At 43.5% G+C, this 18,586-nt stretch overlaps 1 protein-coding gene across 1 annotated transcript in view; it reads left to right on the top strand.

Annotated features, from left to right (window-relative positions):
- ARHGEF4 (Rho guanine nucleotide exchange factor (GEF) 4) overlaps positions 1-18,586 on the top strand; it is a 190,211-nt gene that overhangs the window by 154,826 nt on the left and 16,799 nt on the right. Inside the window, exon 7 of the mRNA XM_010838116.1 lies at positions 11,901-12,040. Within this exon, the coding sequence (XP_010836418.1) occupies positions 11,901-12,040 (140 nt within the window). The remainder of the gene's footprint in view (positions 1-11,900; positions 12,041-18,586) is intronic.

The raw sequence follows: 18,586 nt of genomic DNA, 5'->3' as shown, positions 1-18,586 counted from the left end.
TAATTTCATGGCTGCAGTCACCATCTGCAGTGATTTTGGAGCCCCCCAAAATAAAGTCTGACACTGTTTCCACTGTTTCCCCATCTATTTCCCATGAAGTGATGGGACCAGATGCCATGATCTTAGTTTTCTGAATGTTGAGCTTTAAGCCAACTTTTTCACTCTCCTCTTTCACCTTCATCAAGAGGCTTTTTAGTTCCTCTTCACTTTCTGCCATAAGGTTGGTGTCATCTGCATGTCTGAGGTTATTGATATTTCTCCCGGCAATCTTGATTCCAGCTCGCACTTCTTCCAGCCCAGCATTTCTCATGATGTATTCTGCATGTAAGTTAAATAAGCAGGGTGACAATATACTGCCTTGACATACTCCTTTTAGGAATGAGTGAATGGACAAATCCCGGTCTGCTTGCTCCCTAAGCAGCAAACACAGACTTTTCCACCCTCGTCTGAATCGCCATCTGCAGGAACCCTTCATATAGGATTTAAACAGACTCAGTCTGGTGAAAACAGCCCAGAGATCTGGGTGATTTGGGGAAAGGAACATTACCTCCCTGGGCCCCAGCTTCCTCATGTACAGAACTGGGTGACGGTGTAACCTTCTTTGTTCATGTCACTGGGATGTGGTGAGAAGCCCAAGATGCTGAAGTATGAGTATTTACTCTTGTTGATCAGCATGGGACTGCCTAGAGCAACACTGCTTGCACCAACAATCCTCCTGCTGCTGTCCCTTCCCTTCCCTGTTCCTGGGATTCTGGAACTCTTCCATGTCCTAGAACAACCCCCTACTTGATTCTGGGGCCTGACGTTGTCCCCGTCACCTAGAACACTCTTCACACTTCCCCAGCCCCTCACACCCCCAGGTCACCCCCAACACAGGGTGGCCAGGACCTCCCACACTTGGGCAGGGGCTCCTGAGCTTGCTGCTTCATCACTTCATCACTCTTTCTGCCCTGTTTCTGCTGGACTCTGATCTCTAGGAGAGCAGGGTGTGTGTCTGTCTTATGCACATGAAGTCCTCAGAACCCCTTGTGTGTCTGGCGACACAAACACCATTGGCACCGAACACTTTTCAGTGAATTCAGAGACAAGCAAGGGCAAAGATGTGATAAGTGGAAGCCCCTAACCAGTGGGTTCTGGGGGAGCCATGAAGGCTGCCACACCCCTTCAGACACCCCCAGCATTCTGCATTCCTGTTTCTACTCTAATAAGAGTGTGTGCCGGGGCCTTTAGGGTTTCCTAAAGGGGCCTTACAGCCACCCCAAAGACTGTCTGCCCTGACTTTGCTGGAGCAGAATTTCCTGAGAGTTAGTAAATCACTTTGTTAAGAACTATCTGAGAACAGTTCTCACCGCTGTTTGAGTCTGCACGCATTGATCCTGCAGGGGCCCAATCCAGACTTTCTGGGGAGGGCAAGAAAATGTATCTCTGACAAGTTCCCAGTGGATGCTGATGCTCTGGGACCCACTTTGAGAACTACTCTTCTCTAGGGCAGCACACAGTAGACTTCCCTCTTTGGAAGAACCACAGCTTTTCCTTATAAGTGGAGACAGAGGATTATTTGGGTGCTACAGTCTACAGGGTCACAAAGAGTCAGGCACGACTGAGCAACTGAGCACACACACGCACACCAGTGTTCTTAGCTGTGTTGCTGTATAAATGTTCTAAAGTATTAGAATCCCATAATGGATCAGACAGCTGGCCTGTCTTCCTACATAAAAATTAAAAATCCAAAATCAAGACTGATTTTGTGTTGACCATGCCACAGTCAACTTGTGTTTTGGCCATTAATTTGTTCACCCAAAGATGCTTGCAGAGCACAAGCGACACCTTTTAATGCCTTCATGTACATTAACTGCACATGAACCTTCCATGAAGCCTTGCTTGTAAAAAAGGAGTTTGAATGCATCTCAGAGGACAGATGACTGTCTGTGTCCCCTGGCTGCTTGCAGACCAGCACAGGGCCTGGGTGTCCTGACTGCCGTCCTGGGGTGGTCCTCCGACCGCCGCCTCCACTCGTATCCCTGTGAGCTGCCTCCTTTCTTTCTTCACGCAAACACCCACTTTGCCCCAGACCCTATCCTGAAAGCTGGATATTAGATGATGATAAAAACATGGGGAGACTCATGTTGAAACTCCTTTCTTTTTCTCTCAGGCTGCAAACTTGCTAAATAAGCAATGATTTTGTGAGCTGCTGAGACTCCAGCTAGGACTGGCTAAGAAAGAGCCAAGAAAAGTTGTAACTCTTACAAGGAATCTGTTCTGTTCCCTCAAAGGGATGATTGATTTTTAAATTCTCCTAGAAGAAGGTGTGGCAGTGAGAGGAACAAACTTTGTATCTTTTAAGACGTATACTATAGTATTTACAGATTAAATTATATGGTGTCTAGGATTTGCTTTAAAATAATGCAGCACTGAAAGAAATCGAAGATCTAAGTATGGAGAGAGATTCCACAGATTGGAGGATTCAAGAGAATAAAGTGAAAATGAAACTGCTAGTCACTCTGTCATGTCCCCATGGACTGTATAGCCAACCCTGTTCCTCTGTCCATGGAACTGTCTAGGCAAAAATACTAGAGGGGGCAGCTATTTCCTTCTCCAGGAGATCTTCCTAACCAGTCATCTCCAAACTGATACAGAGGTTTGTAAACTTGTTCTATCAAAATCCCAGCAAGATTTTTTAATAAATATAGACAGGATTATTCTAATATTTGTATAGAAAGGCAAAGGAACAGAAATAGCTAAAATAGTTCTAAAAAGAGGAATAAAGTAAGAGGAACCACTCTACTAGATTTCAAGAATTATTATACATACAACTCCAGAAAATAAGACTGTGATATTGGAGAACAAACAAGTAAATTAATGGATCAGAATCAAGAATCCAGAAATAGTGCCAAACAAGAATAACCGACCAATTTTTAAAACAGCTTTATTGAGATATAAGCCATATACCATACCACTCATCCATGTAAAGTATAAAATTCAATGGGTTTTTGCTATAAGTTATTTTTTTAAATTGTGATACATATATATTTTAAAATTTGCCATCTAATATGTGGCATTATTTTCACAATATGTGTAACCATGATCACTATATATTGCAAAATTTTTTCATCACTCCAGATAGACACTCTGTAACCAAAAGCAACTGTAAGCAACTCCCTGTTCCCGCCTACCTTTGGCCCCTGGTAACCACTAACCTATTTTCTGTGGCTAAGAATTTGCCTGTTCTAGGTACTTTATATAAACGGGATCATATATGTGTCCTTTTGTGTCTGGCTGATTTCACTTAACAGAGTATTTTCCAGGTTCATCCATGTTGTAGTATTATCAGAACATCATTCCTTTTTATGGCTGAATAATATTTCATTATATGTAAATACAACATTTTGCTTATCCATTTATTTGTTGATGGACATTTGGGTTGTTCCCACCTTTTGACTATTATGAATAATGCTGCCATGAACATTGGTATACTAGAATCTGAGTCCCTGATTTTCATTCTTTTGGGTACGTACCTAGAGGTGAGATTTCTAGATCATATGGTAATTCTATGTTTTGCTTTTTTGAGGACCTGCTGAACTCATTTCTACAGCAACTGCCCTGTATCTTTTTTGAAGAAATGTCTACTCAAGATATTTGCCCATTTTTCCAAGATCAGATAAGATCAGGCACGTACATTCACAGTGGTATGGCTGTTTTTAATGCCCATTTTTAAATCAGTTTGTTGTTGTTTCTGTTGTGGTTCTTGAATTGTAGGAGTTCTTCTGTGTATTTCTGGATATTATTTCCTTATCAGATGGATAATTTGCAAATATTTTCTCCCATTCAATAGGCCACCTTTTCACTTTCTTAAAAGTATCCTATCTTGTACAGAACTTCAAATTTTTGACGTTGTCCAGTTTATCTATTTTTTGTTGTTGTTCCCTGTGCTTTTGGTGTCATATACAAGAAATAATTTCCACATCCAATGTCATAAAACTTTTCCTTTGTTTTCTTCAGTCTTACAGTTTTAGCTCTTATGTTTAGGTCTTTGATTCATTTTGAGTTAATTTTTGTATATGGTGTTAGATAAATATCTAACTTCATTATTTTGCATGTGTGTATCCAGTTTCCCAAAACAATTTATTGAAAAGACTGTCTTTTTCCTCACTGACTTATCTTGGCACCTTTGTTGAAAATCAGTTGACCATTTAGGTGATGGTTTATTTCTGAGATCTCTATTCTATTCTGTTAGACCAATAGAATATACGTCTGTCCTTATGCCAGTACCACGCTGTTGGATCACTGTATCTTTGTAGTAAGTTTTGAAATCAAGTATTGTGAGCCCTCCAGCTTAATTTTTTCAAGATATTTTTGGTTATTCAGGGTCCCTTGAGATTCCATATGAATTTTGTAATGAGTTTTTCTACTTCTGTAAAAATGCCATTAGGATTTTTTAGAGTTTGCTTTGAATCTGTAGATTGCTTTGAGTAGTACTGTCATCTTAACAGTATTAAATCTCTTAATCCATAAATATGGAATACCTTTCCATTTATTTAGGTTTTCTTTTCATGGTTTTCAGCAATGTTACAATTTTCATTGTATAAATCTTTTACCTTCTTGGTTAAAATTATTCCTAAGTATTTTATTATTTTCAATGCTACTATAGTGAAATTTGAAAATTTTTTTTCTTTTCAAATTGTTCACTGCAAGTATATAAAAATAAAACTGATTTTTGTGTGTTGACTTATATCCTGCAACATTGTTGAATTTATATATTAGCTCTAAAATCTGATGTGGATCTTTAGAATTTTCTATATTTAAGATTGTATCATCTGTGAACATAAATAATTTTACTTTGTCATTTCCAATTTGGATGGTTTTTATTTCTTTTTCTTGCCTAGTTGGGCACAGCTTCCAACAGTGTGTTGAATATAAGCAGTGAAAGCAGGCATCCTTGTCTTGCTCCTGATCTTAAGGAAAAGCCTTCATTTTCTGACTATTAAGCATGATGTTAGCTGTGGATTTTTCACATATGGCCTTTATCATGTTGGGGACCTTCTCTTCCCATCCTGCTTTGAATAGGATCATGAAATAGTGTTGAACTTTGTCAGTGCTCTCTCATCAATTGAGATGACCATGTGGGTTTTTTTTTTTTCCCTTCATTCTGTTATTGTCTTATATTATATTGAATTATTTTAATATGTTAAGCCATTCTTGAATTTCCAGAAATAAATCCCAATTGGTCAAGATACGTAATTCTTTTAATATATAATCCTTTTTCAGAAGCGTTTGAGAAAGATTAATACTAATTGTTGTTTAAATGTTTGGTAGAATTCACTAGTGAAACGGTCAAATCTTGAGCTTTTTTCTGTTGGGAAGTTTGTGATCCAATTTCCCTACTAATTATAGGTCTATTCAGATTTTCTATTTCTTCTTGAGTCAATTTTAGTAATGTGTTTTTCTAAGAATTTACTCATATAGCCTAGTTTATCTAATTTGTCGGTTGATAGTATTACCTTATAATTCTTTTTATTTTTTTTAAATTGATAGTAATATCCCCACTTGGCTAACAGAATTTTGACAAAAGTGCAGAAGCAATTCAGTAGAGGAAAGATTTTATTATTTTTTTTTTCAGAAATAGTGCTGGAACAGTTGGACATCCATAGGCAATAAAAATGAAATTTCACCTAAATCTCACATTTTATACAAAAAAAAAAAGCTAAAATGAATCATAGGTTCAAGTGTAAAAGGTAAAACTATAAAGGTTTTAGAATAAAACATAAGTGAAAATCTTTTGGAACTAAGATTTGGTGAAGTTCTTAGATGTGACTCCAAGAGTATCACCCATAAAAGGAAAAATTGATAAATTGAACTTTGTCAAAATTTAAAACTTTTGCTCTGTAAAAATCCTTGTTAAGAGGGTGAAAAGCAACAGACTGAGTGAGAGAAAATACCTGCAAACCATATGTCTGACAAAGGACTCATCCCTAGAATATATACAGAACTTTCAAATCTCAACATAAAACAATAAACAGTACAAATAGAAAATGTGCAGAAACATGAAGAAATACTTCATTGGAAAAGATGTGTGAATGGCAAATAGGTACATGAAAAGATGTTCAGCACCACCTGCCTTTTGGGAAATGCAAATAAAGACCAAGATGCAATATACTTAGATGGATAGATAGCACCACCAGCTCAATGAATATGAATGTGAGCAAACTCTGGGAGATAGTGGAGGACAGAGGAGCCTGGCTTGCTACAGTCCATGTGGTCGCAGAGTATGACGCAACTTAGTGATAGAACAACAACAAGCAGTATTATTATATACCTATCTGAATGTCTAAAGTATAAAATACAGACAATACCAAATGCTGGTAAGGATGCTGAGAAACTGGATCTTTCATCCATTGTAGTGGGAATGTAAAATGGTACAATCACTCTAGAAAATAGTTCAACAGTTTCTTTAAAAAAAAAAAAAAAAACTGTTCTATTGACATCAGCAATGCAGCAGCAAGTGGTGGTGTGCAGCAAGATCTTTATTCCCTGCCCAGGAGTTGAAGCTCGGTAACCTGGATGAGAACCAGGAATCCTAGCCATCAGATCAACAAGGGCTAGAGGCTAGAAGGTAGAAGCTATTTTTCCCTGGATCTTTGCCCCCAGTGAAAAATGCATTTATCATGGAAGCAGAAACTGTAAATGCAGGTACAAAGTTTATTATTAGAGTCATAGCACAACAAGTGGGAGAGCACAGAAGCTTCTGTATTTTTAGTTAAGACAGAAGCAATGTAGAGATGCACATCCAGAGAGAAAGAGTGTGGACATCTCTGCTTATGAGGAGAGCAGTAAAGAGGTGGTTAAGTTATTTATATAGGCCAGTTCTTCCTGGTTGTTGTCTTCCTTCAGGCCAATTATCTGGATTCTTTTTCCACACCTGACCTACCCTGGCACCCTCCCCCGGGGTATGCACACACCCCTCAGCCAAGATAGGTCCTGAAGTCTTCTGGGAGGAGCAAGATTCATTATGGCCTGGCATTATCTCTTAACTTTTGACCCACATAATCTGATAGCTCAGTTGGTAAAGAATCCACCTGCAATGCGGGAGACCTGGGTTCAATCCCTGGGTTGGGGAGATCCCCTGGAGAAGAGAAAGGCTACTCACTCCAGTATTCTGGCCTGGAGAATTCCACGGACTGTATAATCCATGGGGTCGCAAAGAGTCGGACACAACCCAGCGATTTTCACTTTTGACCTACTAGGAGCCTTTCTGTGTACATGTAGTCTCTCCCTTGTCTCAAGAGAAGAGGGTGTGAAGATCCCTTAATCTTTTACTCAAATAGGGTTTTTCCCCTCTTTGTCCTTGCTATGACTATTACACTACAGTGTTTGCAAGAGACCAATGCTGGCTATTTACCCTGTTTCTGTTACTTCCATTTCGGAGGGCAAATAGGAAGCTGATTGTAAATGCCTTAATTGGAGCTCACCTATCTCTTATCTCAAGAAATGCTAACAATTAGTTAGTATCCAGCTTGAAGCCCACTTTTATCCCTCATGAAATGTGAACAGGAGACCAGTTGTAACATCTAACCTGGAGCTCATCTATATCCTACATTAGTATGACTCAGCAGTTGTACTCCTGGGCAATCACATTTATCTCAGAAAAAGGAAAACTTATGTCCACCCCAAAACCTGTACATGAGAGTTCACAGTAGCTTTATTTGTAAGAACCTAAAATTGAAATGTATGGATGTGAAAGTTGGACTATACAGAAAGCTGAGTGCCGAAGAATTGATGCTTTTGAACTGTGGTGTTGGAGAAGACTCTTGAGAGTCCCTTGGACTGCAAGGAGATCCAACCAGTCCATCCTAAAGGAGATCAGTCCTGGGTGTTCATTGGAGGGAATGATGCTGAAGGTGAAGCTCCAATACTTTGGCCACCTGATGTGAAGAACTGACTCATTTGAAAAGACTCAGATGCTGGGAAAGATTGAAGGCGGGAGATGAAGGGGACAACAGAGGATGAGATGGCTGGATGGCATCACCAACTCAATGGACATGAGTTTGAGTAAACTTTGGGAATTGGTGATGGACAGGGAGGCCTGGAGTGCTGCAGTCCATGGGGTCGCAAAGAGTCGGACACGACTGAGTAACTGAACTGAACTGAATCTGAAAATTGAAAACTACCTGGATGTCTTTCAATGGGTGAATGTTTAAACAAATTTTACATCTATTGCATGGAGTACTAGTAAGCAATAAAAAGGAATGAAGTAAAAATAGAAGCAACCACTTGGATGAATCCCAAGGACATTTGCCTGAGTGAAAAAAGTCAACCTCCCAAGCTTATATAATGCTTGTTATGGTTGTTACACAAATCTACACAGCTATAAAATGACATAGAACAATTTACAGGCCTTATACCAAGGGCAGTTTCCTGGAGTCATATGAAATATAATCATTGGGGGAATCTGGGTAAAGAGGACACAGGATCACTCTGCACTAGAGTCTCAACACCCTACACTTTACATTTATTTCAAAATAAAAAGATTTTTTCATGCTGTAGAGAAGGTATGACAGACAACCTTGGATGGACTATAGTCTGTTTTAGATATGTATTGTAGTTAAAAAAAATAGTCCTCATCTTGTTTAGAAATATATATTATAGTGTTTACAGATGAAACTATGTCTTGTCTTGGATCTAGTGAGGAAACTATGCAGATGATGAAACAAAACTGCCCACATGTTGAGAATTATCGAAGCTGGGTGATGGGTGTACAAGGTTCCTTATACTATCGTGTCTCCCTTTGTACACATTTGAAAGTTTCCATAATAAAACAGTTTTCAAATGTAAATGAAATACAAGTTATGAGAGTTCCTTGGGATTCCTGACTGTGTATATCAGTAAAAGGCTCCTGCTCCCAAGATGGGCTCAGACCATTTGGTCTCCAGGCACAGACCCGGGTTTGCTCAGGTCAGTTCAGGACCCCATCATTAACATAACATAAGACACCTTTGTCACATATAGGACATTTCAAGGGTTGTAGGAGCTCTGTGCCAGGAACAGGTTGAACATCAAGCATCTATTTATTTTTATAAATCACAGTATTGCAGATTCCAGCCACATACAATAACACAAAAATCATTTCCAAGTGTGTTAAAAACTTAAATGTCTTAAGTGAAAGTGAAGTCACTCAGTCGTGTCTGGCTCTTTGCGACCCCATGGACTGGAGCCTACCAGGCTCCTCTGTCCATGGAATTTTCCAGGCAAGAGTATTGGAGTAGGTTGCCATTTCCTTCTCCAGGGGATTTTCCGGACCCAGGGATCGAACCCAAGTCTCCCGCATTGCAGGCAGACACTTTACCATCTGAGCCACCTAGGAAGCCTAAATGTCTAAAGAAAAATACAAAACATGAAAGGAGAATATCTTTATAACCTTGGGGTAGAAAAGAATTTCCTAAACACACAAAAAATAAAGTACGATTTCCCTGATGGTCCAGTAGATAAGAACCCGCCTACCAATGCAGGTGGCACAAGTTCGATCCCTGGTCCAGGAAGATTCCACATGCCGTGGGGCAACTAAGCCCATGGGCCCTGTGCTCTGCAGCCTGAGCGCCGTAACTGCTGAGCCCATGTCATGTAGCTACTGAAGCTTGTGCGCCCTAGAGCCTGTGCTCTGCAACAAGAGAAGCCACCGCAGTGAGGAGCATGTGCACCGCAACTGGAGAGGGAAGCCCTCACGCGGCAACGAAGACCCAGAGCCCCCGGAGGCAGATAAGCAATAGTGTTTCCATGTACGAGGGATAAAAACATTCTGAAAAAATATAAACTATACATGATAACGTTGGCAAATTTGTCTATATTAAAATTGAGAACTCCTTGGGAATTCCCTGGAAGTCCAGTGGTGAGGACTCTGAGCTTTCACTGCAGAGGGCCTACGTTGGATCCCTGATTGGGGAACTAAGATCCCACAAGCCATATGGCATGGCTAAAAAAAAGTAAATAAATAAATTAAGAACTTCTGTTCATCAAAAATACCTTAAAGAGACAAGACATTACAAACAGGAAAATGATAGTTGTAGCACAGTTAAGTGACAAAGATTTAGAATCCAGAATAGAGGGAGGAAAGTATATGTATATAAAACTAGACTCACATAGAAATATAGTTTTTACATTAATGATTATATTAAAGATAAAACAACAGACAGACACTTCACATTAAAGGAAATACAAATAATGCATAAACATAGATATTCAACTCATGAGTAAGCAGAGAATTTTAAATTAAAATTTAAGATCTTAAAATTCTTAAAATTCAAGAATTTAAAATTTAAAATTTTTTAATTAAAATTTTAAATAAAAATTAAGATCCCATCTCATACCCATCAGCCTGTCAAAAATGAAAATGTCCAACAATGCCCATCCCAAGAGTTGGGAGGATGTAGAGTGGCGAGAGCATTCATACGTACTGTCTGAAGTCTAAATTGGTAGGATAGTTTAGGGAAGAGTGTGGTATACCCAGGACCTAGGGATGTCACCCCTAGCTGTCTATACCCAGGAGCATAAATTCACACCACAGGTAATGATTTCATCCAAGGGGGGTGAAAATCTTAGCTATTACAATAGTTTGTGATCCTCCAAAGAGTCACAGAAGTTTAAAATATACAGTATATTTGTGGTATTAAGTTTTCATTGGGGTGAATAGGAAAACAATGTATAAGAGGCTTTTTGGATGGGGACAGTCCCTTGAAAAAGAGTTGGGAAACACTGGGAGAAAGTCTGGGACGTGTGCCCTGGAGGCATGTGGGTCTGCATCACCATCCTTTGTACCAGCGACAGACTGGGAAACACTGGCTGTTCTGCAGCAGTGCAGCCTGCCTGCAAAACTGAAGATATTCACAAAATCAAGACTGTGCATCAGGGAGACTGAATCAATCACAGCTACATGAGCTGTTGGGTAAAAAAGCCAATCAGAGAAGAAAAGCTACTGGATGGTTCCTTTTATATGAGGTCAAACCATGCAAAACTCAACAGAAATACATGCTAAAGCAAAGATAGCCTGGGTATAATTTATAAAAAGCTTGAAATACTGGATAACTCTAAAGGAGAGAGTGGGGAGTGGGCTTGAAGTGGGATATGCAGGAGTTTGAATTCTATGAGTCTGTATTTTCTTAAACAGGATGATAAATATCAGGATGATAAAAATGTATTTATTAATTTGCAAACAATATTTGCATCTATATACTGTATATTTCTTTGGAGATACATATATTTAATAATCAGGCATTAGCATTTTTAACTGCAGTACTCTTGCCTGGAAAATCCCATGGACGGAGGAGTCTGGTAGGCTGCAGTCCATGGGGTCTCGAAGAGTCGGACACGACTGAGCGACTTCCCTTTCACTTTTCACTTTCATGCATTGGAGAAGGAAATGGCAACCCACTCCAGTGTTCTTGTCTGGAGAATTCCTGGGACGGGGGAGCCTGGTGGGCTGCCATCTCTGGGGTCGTACAGAGTCGGACACGACTGAAGCAACTTAGCAGCAGCAGCAGCATTTTTAAGGGCTTTATACCATGTATAAAGTATGGTAAGGCATACCATCTATATCTGATACATTGGTAAGTGATTTTGAATCTAATTCAACTGGAGGGGTCTTGGGTGTCTTGCCACTGGATATAACTGTGTGTCCTTGTTTATGGAAGTGGTGGGGACTGAATGGTAGGTGATGTATAGTGATGGTGTGAGGTCAACCAGTGCACTCCTTCAACCAGATTATATTTTTGCAGCAAGAATGGTTTGAGAATCTGGTTCCCTGAGCCCCTCTCTCCTTTCAAAGAAGGACTGTTTATCCCTGAAAGACCTGTCTCCTTTTCCATGTGTTGCCTCCCTCAGTCCTCTTTGGCAGCTTCTCTCTCTCCTTCCAGCCCTCCCTGATGGAGCTCTGGACACGGCCCTCCGTGGAGATGAGGCGGGCAGTGAGGAGGACCTGTATGAGGATGTGCACAGCTCCAGCCACCACTACAGCCACACTGGAGGGGGCGGCGAGCAGTTGGCCATCAACGAGGTACAGTCGGGGCTGCGTGGGTGGACAGGGCTGGGACGCATGGCCTTCCTAGGGGAGCAACTTCAGCACATTCATGCAGGCCCGGACAGCCACAGACTGCGTTCCAAGCAGATGACAGTGGCACAGTGTGCACTTGGCACGGTTTCAGCCTGTGGCTCTCACTTTGGAATGTGGTGTCCACGAGCAGAGCTTGTCAAATCCGAGGTCCCTCCTCTCTGCCTTTATGGGGCCCTCAGGGAACCCAGAATATAGGTGTTGTCCCCAGCACCTATGACATAACCCCTGTAATATCATCCTCAGTGGGAGATCTGCTTGGGAGGAAGGAGACAGGGGTTAGCCCCTTACATGATTTAAAATAGCCATGAAGTAATGATTTCTTCAAAATCCATTATTCATAAGGATTAAGCATCCAAATAAATTGATTTTTCCAATATTTGAAGCCTTTCTTTAAGTGCTTCTAATAAGCTGTTTTGAGTAGAAGGGGCTCCAAAATGATGTCATCTTAAGCATAATTCACAGAAAATATCTTGCTTTTCCTTGATGACTCAGCTGCCCTTCCCAGTGTTGGGGCCCAACCCTGGTGGGAGGCCGTGTACGGCGGGGGAGAACCTCCCACCCCTTGGATCAGAACTCCTCCCTGCAGTGGCTAGACACACAGATCTGAGCAGGTAGCCCTGTGAGCACTGATTTACTGAGCTGAAAAATAGGATGACCATGTGGTTGCAGGAGGACAGACTGAAATAACAAACGTGAGTAACGTGGCATGTGGTAGGTTCTTGGTCTCCAATGATGAGGATGATAATGAGGAAGAAACAGTAACGTAAAGCTTTCCAGGACTCTGAAAAGGTGTGGGGTTATCTGATTGGCCATCAGTGCAGCCTAGTTACAGCTTTCCTGTCTGCTTTTTATAGCCTTCTCCTACCTGATGGTGGAATCTGGCCGGTCACGTTGTGCTGCTAGTTGGGGATGTGCCTTTTTGACCCTTGACAAATTGTCCACTCTCAGATGCTTTGGATGAGGAAAGCTAAGAGCCAGAAGTGCTCCAGAAGAACAAATAATCTCTGATGTGGGGCAGGAGGGGCCACGTTTTGATAGAAATGAAGGCAATTAGGACTATGAATTGTATAGGACCTATTTTGACTGCTTAGAGAATTTGTTTCCTGTTTGGGTCAAAGATCCTGCCTGGTGTTTGAGGTTACTGAGAGGACAGGGTGGTGATGTTGTGTTTATGTTTAGAACCCTCAGTGCTTCCAAGGTTCTGGTCTTCCCCGGACCCTGTGAGAGCCCCCGGGATGGAGGGGGGATGGCAAAGCGCACCGCAGAGGAGGGCCAGGGCCAGCTGCAGAGCCCCTCCGGTGACGCAGTGAACTGACTCGGGGCAGAGACTGGGATGCTCTCCCCATGAGACCCACTGGCACTTCCAGACCCCAATGTACAACGTCCTGAAGCAGGCAGCACAGCGCAGAGCAGGGCATGGGTCTGACCCCCTTCCTGACACTGGGTAGTGGAGGAGCTGCTGCAGGTTATTCCGTCTCAGCCTCTGTTTCCTCGATGTGGGGTAGATGTTGCACCTGTGCCCAGTGGCATGTCAGAATCACTGTGCCCAGGTGTACTGGATACTCAGGAAAGGCAGTATTTGTTATGATTTGTTGGCAGCATTCACGAGATTCACCTTATTGGGAACTCCAAAGAGACGTAAGAGTTGAGTCTCCAGTGACAGGCTGGTTCACCCAGACTTGTGAGGGCAGCACGTCCTCCTCTGCGTCCCTGGCCCCTCTCATGCTCATGGCTCTCACATGTGTGGCAAGAAGGCTTGCTGGGGCTCAGCGTGGGTTTCAGGCTTGGAAATAACAGAAGCCACAGGTGTCAGAGAAAAGTCCATACTAAATAACATCACTTGTATTTTCTAAGAACATATGAGTGTCATGCTCTAAATTGGGACCCTTTCTTATTCCTGGTGACCTAAGAAGGAGCGATCACTCCTCAGTCTCCTAAGCAGGAGGAAATGGAAACCACCTGGGCTGAAAAGCAGGCACATCACAGGGGCACAGTGAAGCCCTTTTGTGTTCTGAGTGTGTGAGGAGCGCGTGTGTGTGACCACGTGAGGGTCTGGATGTGGAGTGTACGCCTGTGTGTGGTATGCATGAGACACTCATTTACTGTGTGTGTGTGTCAGGCAGTGTCCCAGCCTTGGGACAGAGCTGTGCACAGGATGTAGTCCTGCTTTCAGGGAGCTGACGGCGGGGGTTGGGGCAGACAGCGCCCGTCTGTATAGGTCCCTGGCTTTTACTGCATGTGCCCTAATGGAAGGAGAAGGGGCCACAGCGGTGTCTTTTCCCTGTATTTCCTGCACCTAACTTGCACCTCACAGCTCGTGATGGTCCAGTTCCTGCAGGATGAGTTAGTGTCAGGGCCCAGAAGTGTCCCCTCTCATCATTGTCCCCTCCAGATGCCTGTGACCGGGCCCAGGCCTGGGCCTGCTTGTCTGCCCAATTTTTACCCTCCTTCCATTCTCTCCCTGCCTCTATGGTTTCAGCCATGCCCTGCTGAGCCCGCGACATCCCTGAGGTCAGGCTTGAGGCGTTCTTACCCCAGGGATTTTTTTTTTTTCTGAAGAGTTGAAGGCTGAAAGTAGGCAATGTCCTTGGAAGACATGATTCCCTTTTCATTTTAACCCCCACACCAAGTTGTGAGATAGAACCAGAGGATGGTAGGCACAGCTCCCAGCCAGGAGGCCTGGGATCTCCTGGTGGCCACTCACTACCCTGCAGACAACAGTGTCTCCCTTCTGGGCCAGGCCAAGCTGCACTGCAGGATGGCACGCGTGGGGAGGGGGGCTTGCCCCCAGCTCTGCCCACTGCCTTCATGGAGCTAAGTGCCTTTGTGTGTCTGGCTCCCCTCTAAGCACTTGTGTATGGAGCTGCTCTGATGGCCCTGGTCCAGGAGGGCAAGGTAAACTGGGGTCAGCTCGTGGATCATCCCGCTGAGAGAAGATGACACCGAGACTAGAGGGCAGACAGACATAAAGCTTGTACTCCAACCTGGGGCTTAAAACGTTTTTAAGGAGTTTTGCCAATAAGTAAGCCAGCACAGCTTCCCTGAGATGACTCAGACAGTAAGGAATCTGCCTGCAATGTGGGAGACCCAGGTTTGATCCCTGGATTGGGAAGATCCCCTAGAGAAGGAACTCGCAACCCACTCCAGTATTCTTGCCTGGAAAATCCATTGACAGAGGAGCCTGATGGGCTCCGTCCCTGAGGTTGAAAAGAGTCAGGCGTAACTGAGTGACTGCCTCACACACACAGCAGCACAGCAGGTAGGAAGCAGGACTGGCCTGGCCCACGGGGCCACAGAGTCACCAAGGGTAGAAGGTAGTGTGGCTTCCTGTTGCTCCTAGCACTTATTGGTGGAGCATTTAGAGAACACAACAGGACGCAAGGCCGACTTGTGACCACCCCTCCATGGAGGGGGTCTTCCCCCCTCTCTCCAGGAGTTTCTGTCTTCCCCAGTGCCTGGGACTCTGGATATCTGTCCCCAGACCTGACATGGTTCTTGCACCCACTCCCCAGCCCCAGGGAGGAGCCCAGTGCTAGTCAGTGTCCATGGCCAGCAGCCCAGGGCAGCCTCTTCCTTCAACTCCCAAAGCCTTGCCGCTATCTCCACAGCAGTCCTGCCCGCTCACAGACCTGCACACCAATCCACGCCACCACCCTGGTGGGCCAGGCCCTGCTGCCTCCTCCACCTACCTTCCTCTCCCTGGCTTGGATCCTTCGAGCCTGAACCCCTCGGGGGCCTAGGCCTTTGCTTGCAAGCTTTTTTTGGCTTTGCTTTTGGTCATGAAATACTGAAAGCCTATTGCTATTGTCTTTCCTGCCATGTACCCAGACACCAGAATCTGAAGCCTGGGTGCCCAAGGTTGGACAGAGGCCACCTCTCAGTTCTCTGTCCTGGCCCAAGTCCAGAGGTTCTTCTCCCACTGAAACTCTGCTGGGCTGCTCAGCTGTAGAGGGAAGAGAAACCTCATCCCAGAAATGGGCCATGACTGAAGTCCTAAAGCACGCCCCCTGATGCCAGGTAGGTCTTGTAGACCCACAGCAGTCAGCACTGCCCTGACCAGTGGCCTGAAGACACACAGCCATCTGTGCCCTCTTTCCTGGGTGTCTGATGGCACTAGGGGTAAAATGACCCAGGTCAGAGGTCTGAGCCATACCCCACCAGAGGCATGATATTTGGGGTGCAGGGAGCCCCTACAATCCTTGTAAGAGGTTGAGAGAGAAAATCTTGAACCAGTTTTTTGAAGAACTGGGCAGGAGCAGAAGACTGTTTTCCCCTACTAGACAGATAGGTTAAACCTTCAGATCTGCAGGGAGCAGACAGCCCATCTGGACATATCCTGACCCTCCTCTGCCGCACCTACAGGTATTTCACCTGCACTGTTCAGCAGGATGGTAACGTCTTCAGGTAACCTCATCTCTCACATGCATATAGAGCTGGCACACACACGGAACCTGAACATACAGTCACCCACAAGGGAACACCCCGCCTCTGCACATAATCCCACCATGGGTTCCTCCTACTCCAGGAGCCACAGAGCTGAGCATGGAGCCTGGAAACTTCTGCCCACATCTGAGATGCTCTTCAGTTTTCTTGGCCCCCTCAGCTGCAGCCTTCTGACCCACTGGAGGAGCACAGTGACTGTGACAGAGCTCCTCACGTGGATGGAACAAGAGGCTTGCGTGTGAGCTCTGAGCCCTTCAAGGTTAAGACTGCAGGCTCTGACTGGGAGGCAATAGAAATCCCTAGGTAGTGGACATAGGGTTTGTTTTTTTTTTTTAAGCTGCTGAATAAAATTGTTCCCTCAAAAGTCAACTCAAAATGGATTAATGACTTAAATGTAGGACCTGAGACCATTAACCTCCTAGAAGAAAACAAAGGGAAATCTTGGCATTGGTCTGGGTGATGATTTTTAGATATGACACATTTGAAAAACACAGGCAGCAAAAGCAAAAATAGGTGGGATTGGATTGCATCAAACTAGAAAGCTTTTGCACAGTAAAAGGAAATCATTAACAGACTGAAAAGGCAGTCTATGGAGTAGGGGAATATATTTGTAAACCATGTATCTGATAAAGGGTTAATAGGCAAAATCTCTTAAGGGACTCACAACTTAGTAGCAAAACAAACAAAAACAAATAACCCAATTTAAAAATGGGCAAAGGGACCTGAATAGACATTTCTTGAAAGAAAATACTCAATGTCATTCAACATTGGAAAGGCAAATCAAAACCATAATGAAGTATCACCTCACAATTAGAATCGCTGTTATTAAAGACAAAAGATCGTGTTAGTGAGGGTGGAGACTAGAAAACCCTTACACACTGATGATGGGAATGTAAATTGGTACAGCTACTTTGGAAAACAGTATGGAGATTCCTCAAAAAATTTAAAATAGAACTGTTACATGATACAACAATCCCATTTCTGGATGTATATCCAAAGGAAATGAAATCAGGATCTCTCAAGAGATATTTGCACTCCCATGTTCATTGCAGCATTATTCACAATAGTCAAGACATGGAAATCTAATACCTAAGTATTAGGTATTATACTTAATATCCAGATGAATGGATGAAGAAAAATGTGGTATATGTATTATTCAACCTTAAAAAAGAAGGAAATCCTGCCCTTTGCAACAATGTGAATGACCCCTATGCTAAGTGACACGGAAAGACAAATACTGCATAATTTCACTTATATCTGTAATCTAAAAGTCAAACTCATACAATCAGAGTAGAATGGTTGCTAAGGGCTGAGGGGCGGGGGAAGAAATGGGAAAACGTTGGTCAATGAGTACAAAGTTTTAATTATACAAGATGAGTAAGTTCTGGGGATCTAATGTACAGCATGATGAATATAATTAACAATATTGTACTTAAAATTTGCTAAGTAATTAGCTCTTAAGTGTTCTCACCACACAGACAAAATGGTACCTCTTTGAGGTGATGGAAATGGTAGTTAATTTGGTTGTGGGGGTAATATTATAGTGTATGTCTAATATCCAGTCGTGCGCCTTAAATATGCACAATCTTTGTCAGTTACACCTCAATGAAACTGGGGAGGAGGGTCGGCAGCTGAAGAAGCCAGATGCTTTCTCATAGGAACAAAATGCTGCGCTGATAGGCAAGGTCGGTAAGCTGAGTCAGGGCCTTCCTGGAGCACCTCTGCATGGAATGCTGTCTATCCAGAATTCAAATTCCTGGGCGAGCTTCTGAAAGCAAATTGTCTGACTTTTCAGAGCCGCACTCACTAGTCTGTGAAGTCAGGGTCAAAGAGAGTCCTTGGTGTTAGGACTCAGAACCCTTGGCCTCCGGCGCCCCGAGCGCCACCCTGGTCTAATGTGCGCCCGACCGTTTAGGAACCCGGATCACTGAGACCACCAGCGAGGAGGCGCTCCGGGCGGAGCTGGGAGCACGCCGGCTCGCCCGGCCCCACCCCCTGCCCCGCCCACGTCTGTGGCCCGGTGGCTGGGCTGGGACCTGGGGGGAA

The sequence above is a fragment of the Bison bison genome, unplaced genomic scaffold, assembly GCF_000754665.1.
Source record: "Bison bison bison isolate TAMUID 2011002044 unplaced genomic scaffold, Bison_UMD1.0 scf7180017864091, whole genome shotgun sequence".
In the NCBI taxonomy this organism is placed as follows: Eukaryota; Metazoa; Chordata; class Mammalia; order Artiodactyla; family Bovidae; genus Bison; species Bison bison.
This window is presented reverse-complemented; position numbering and strand designations above follow the sequence as displayed.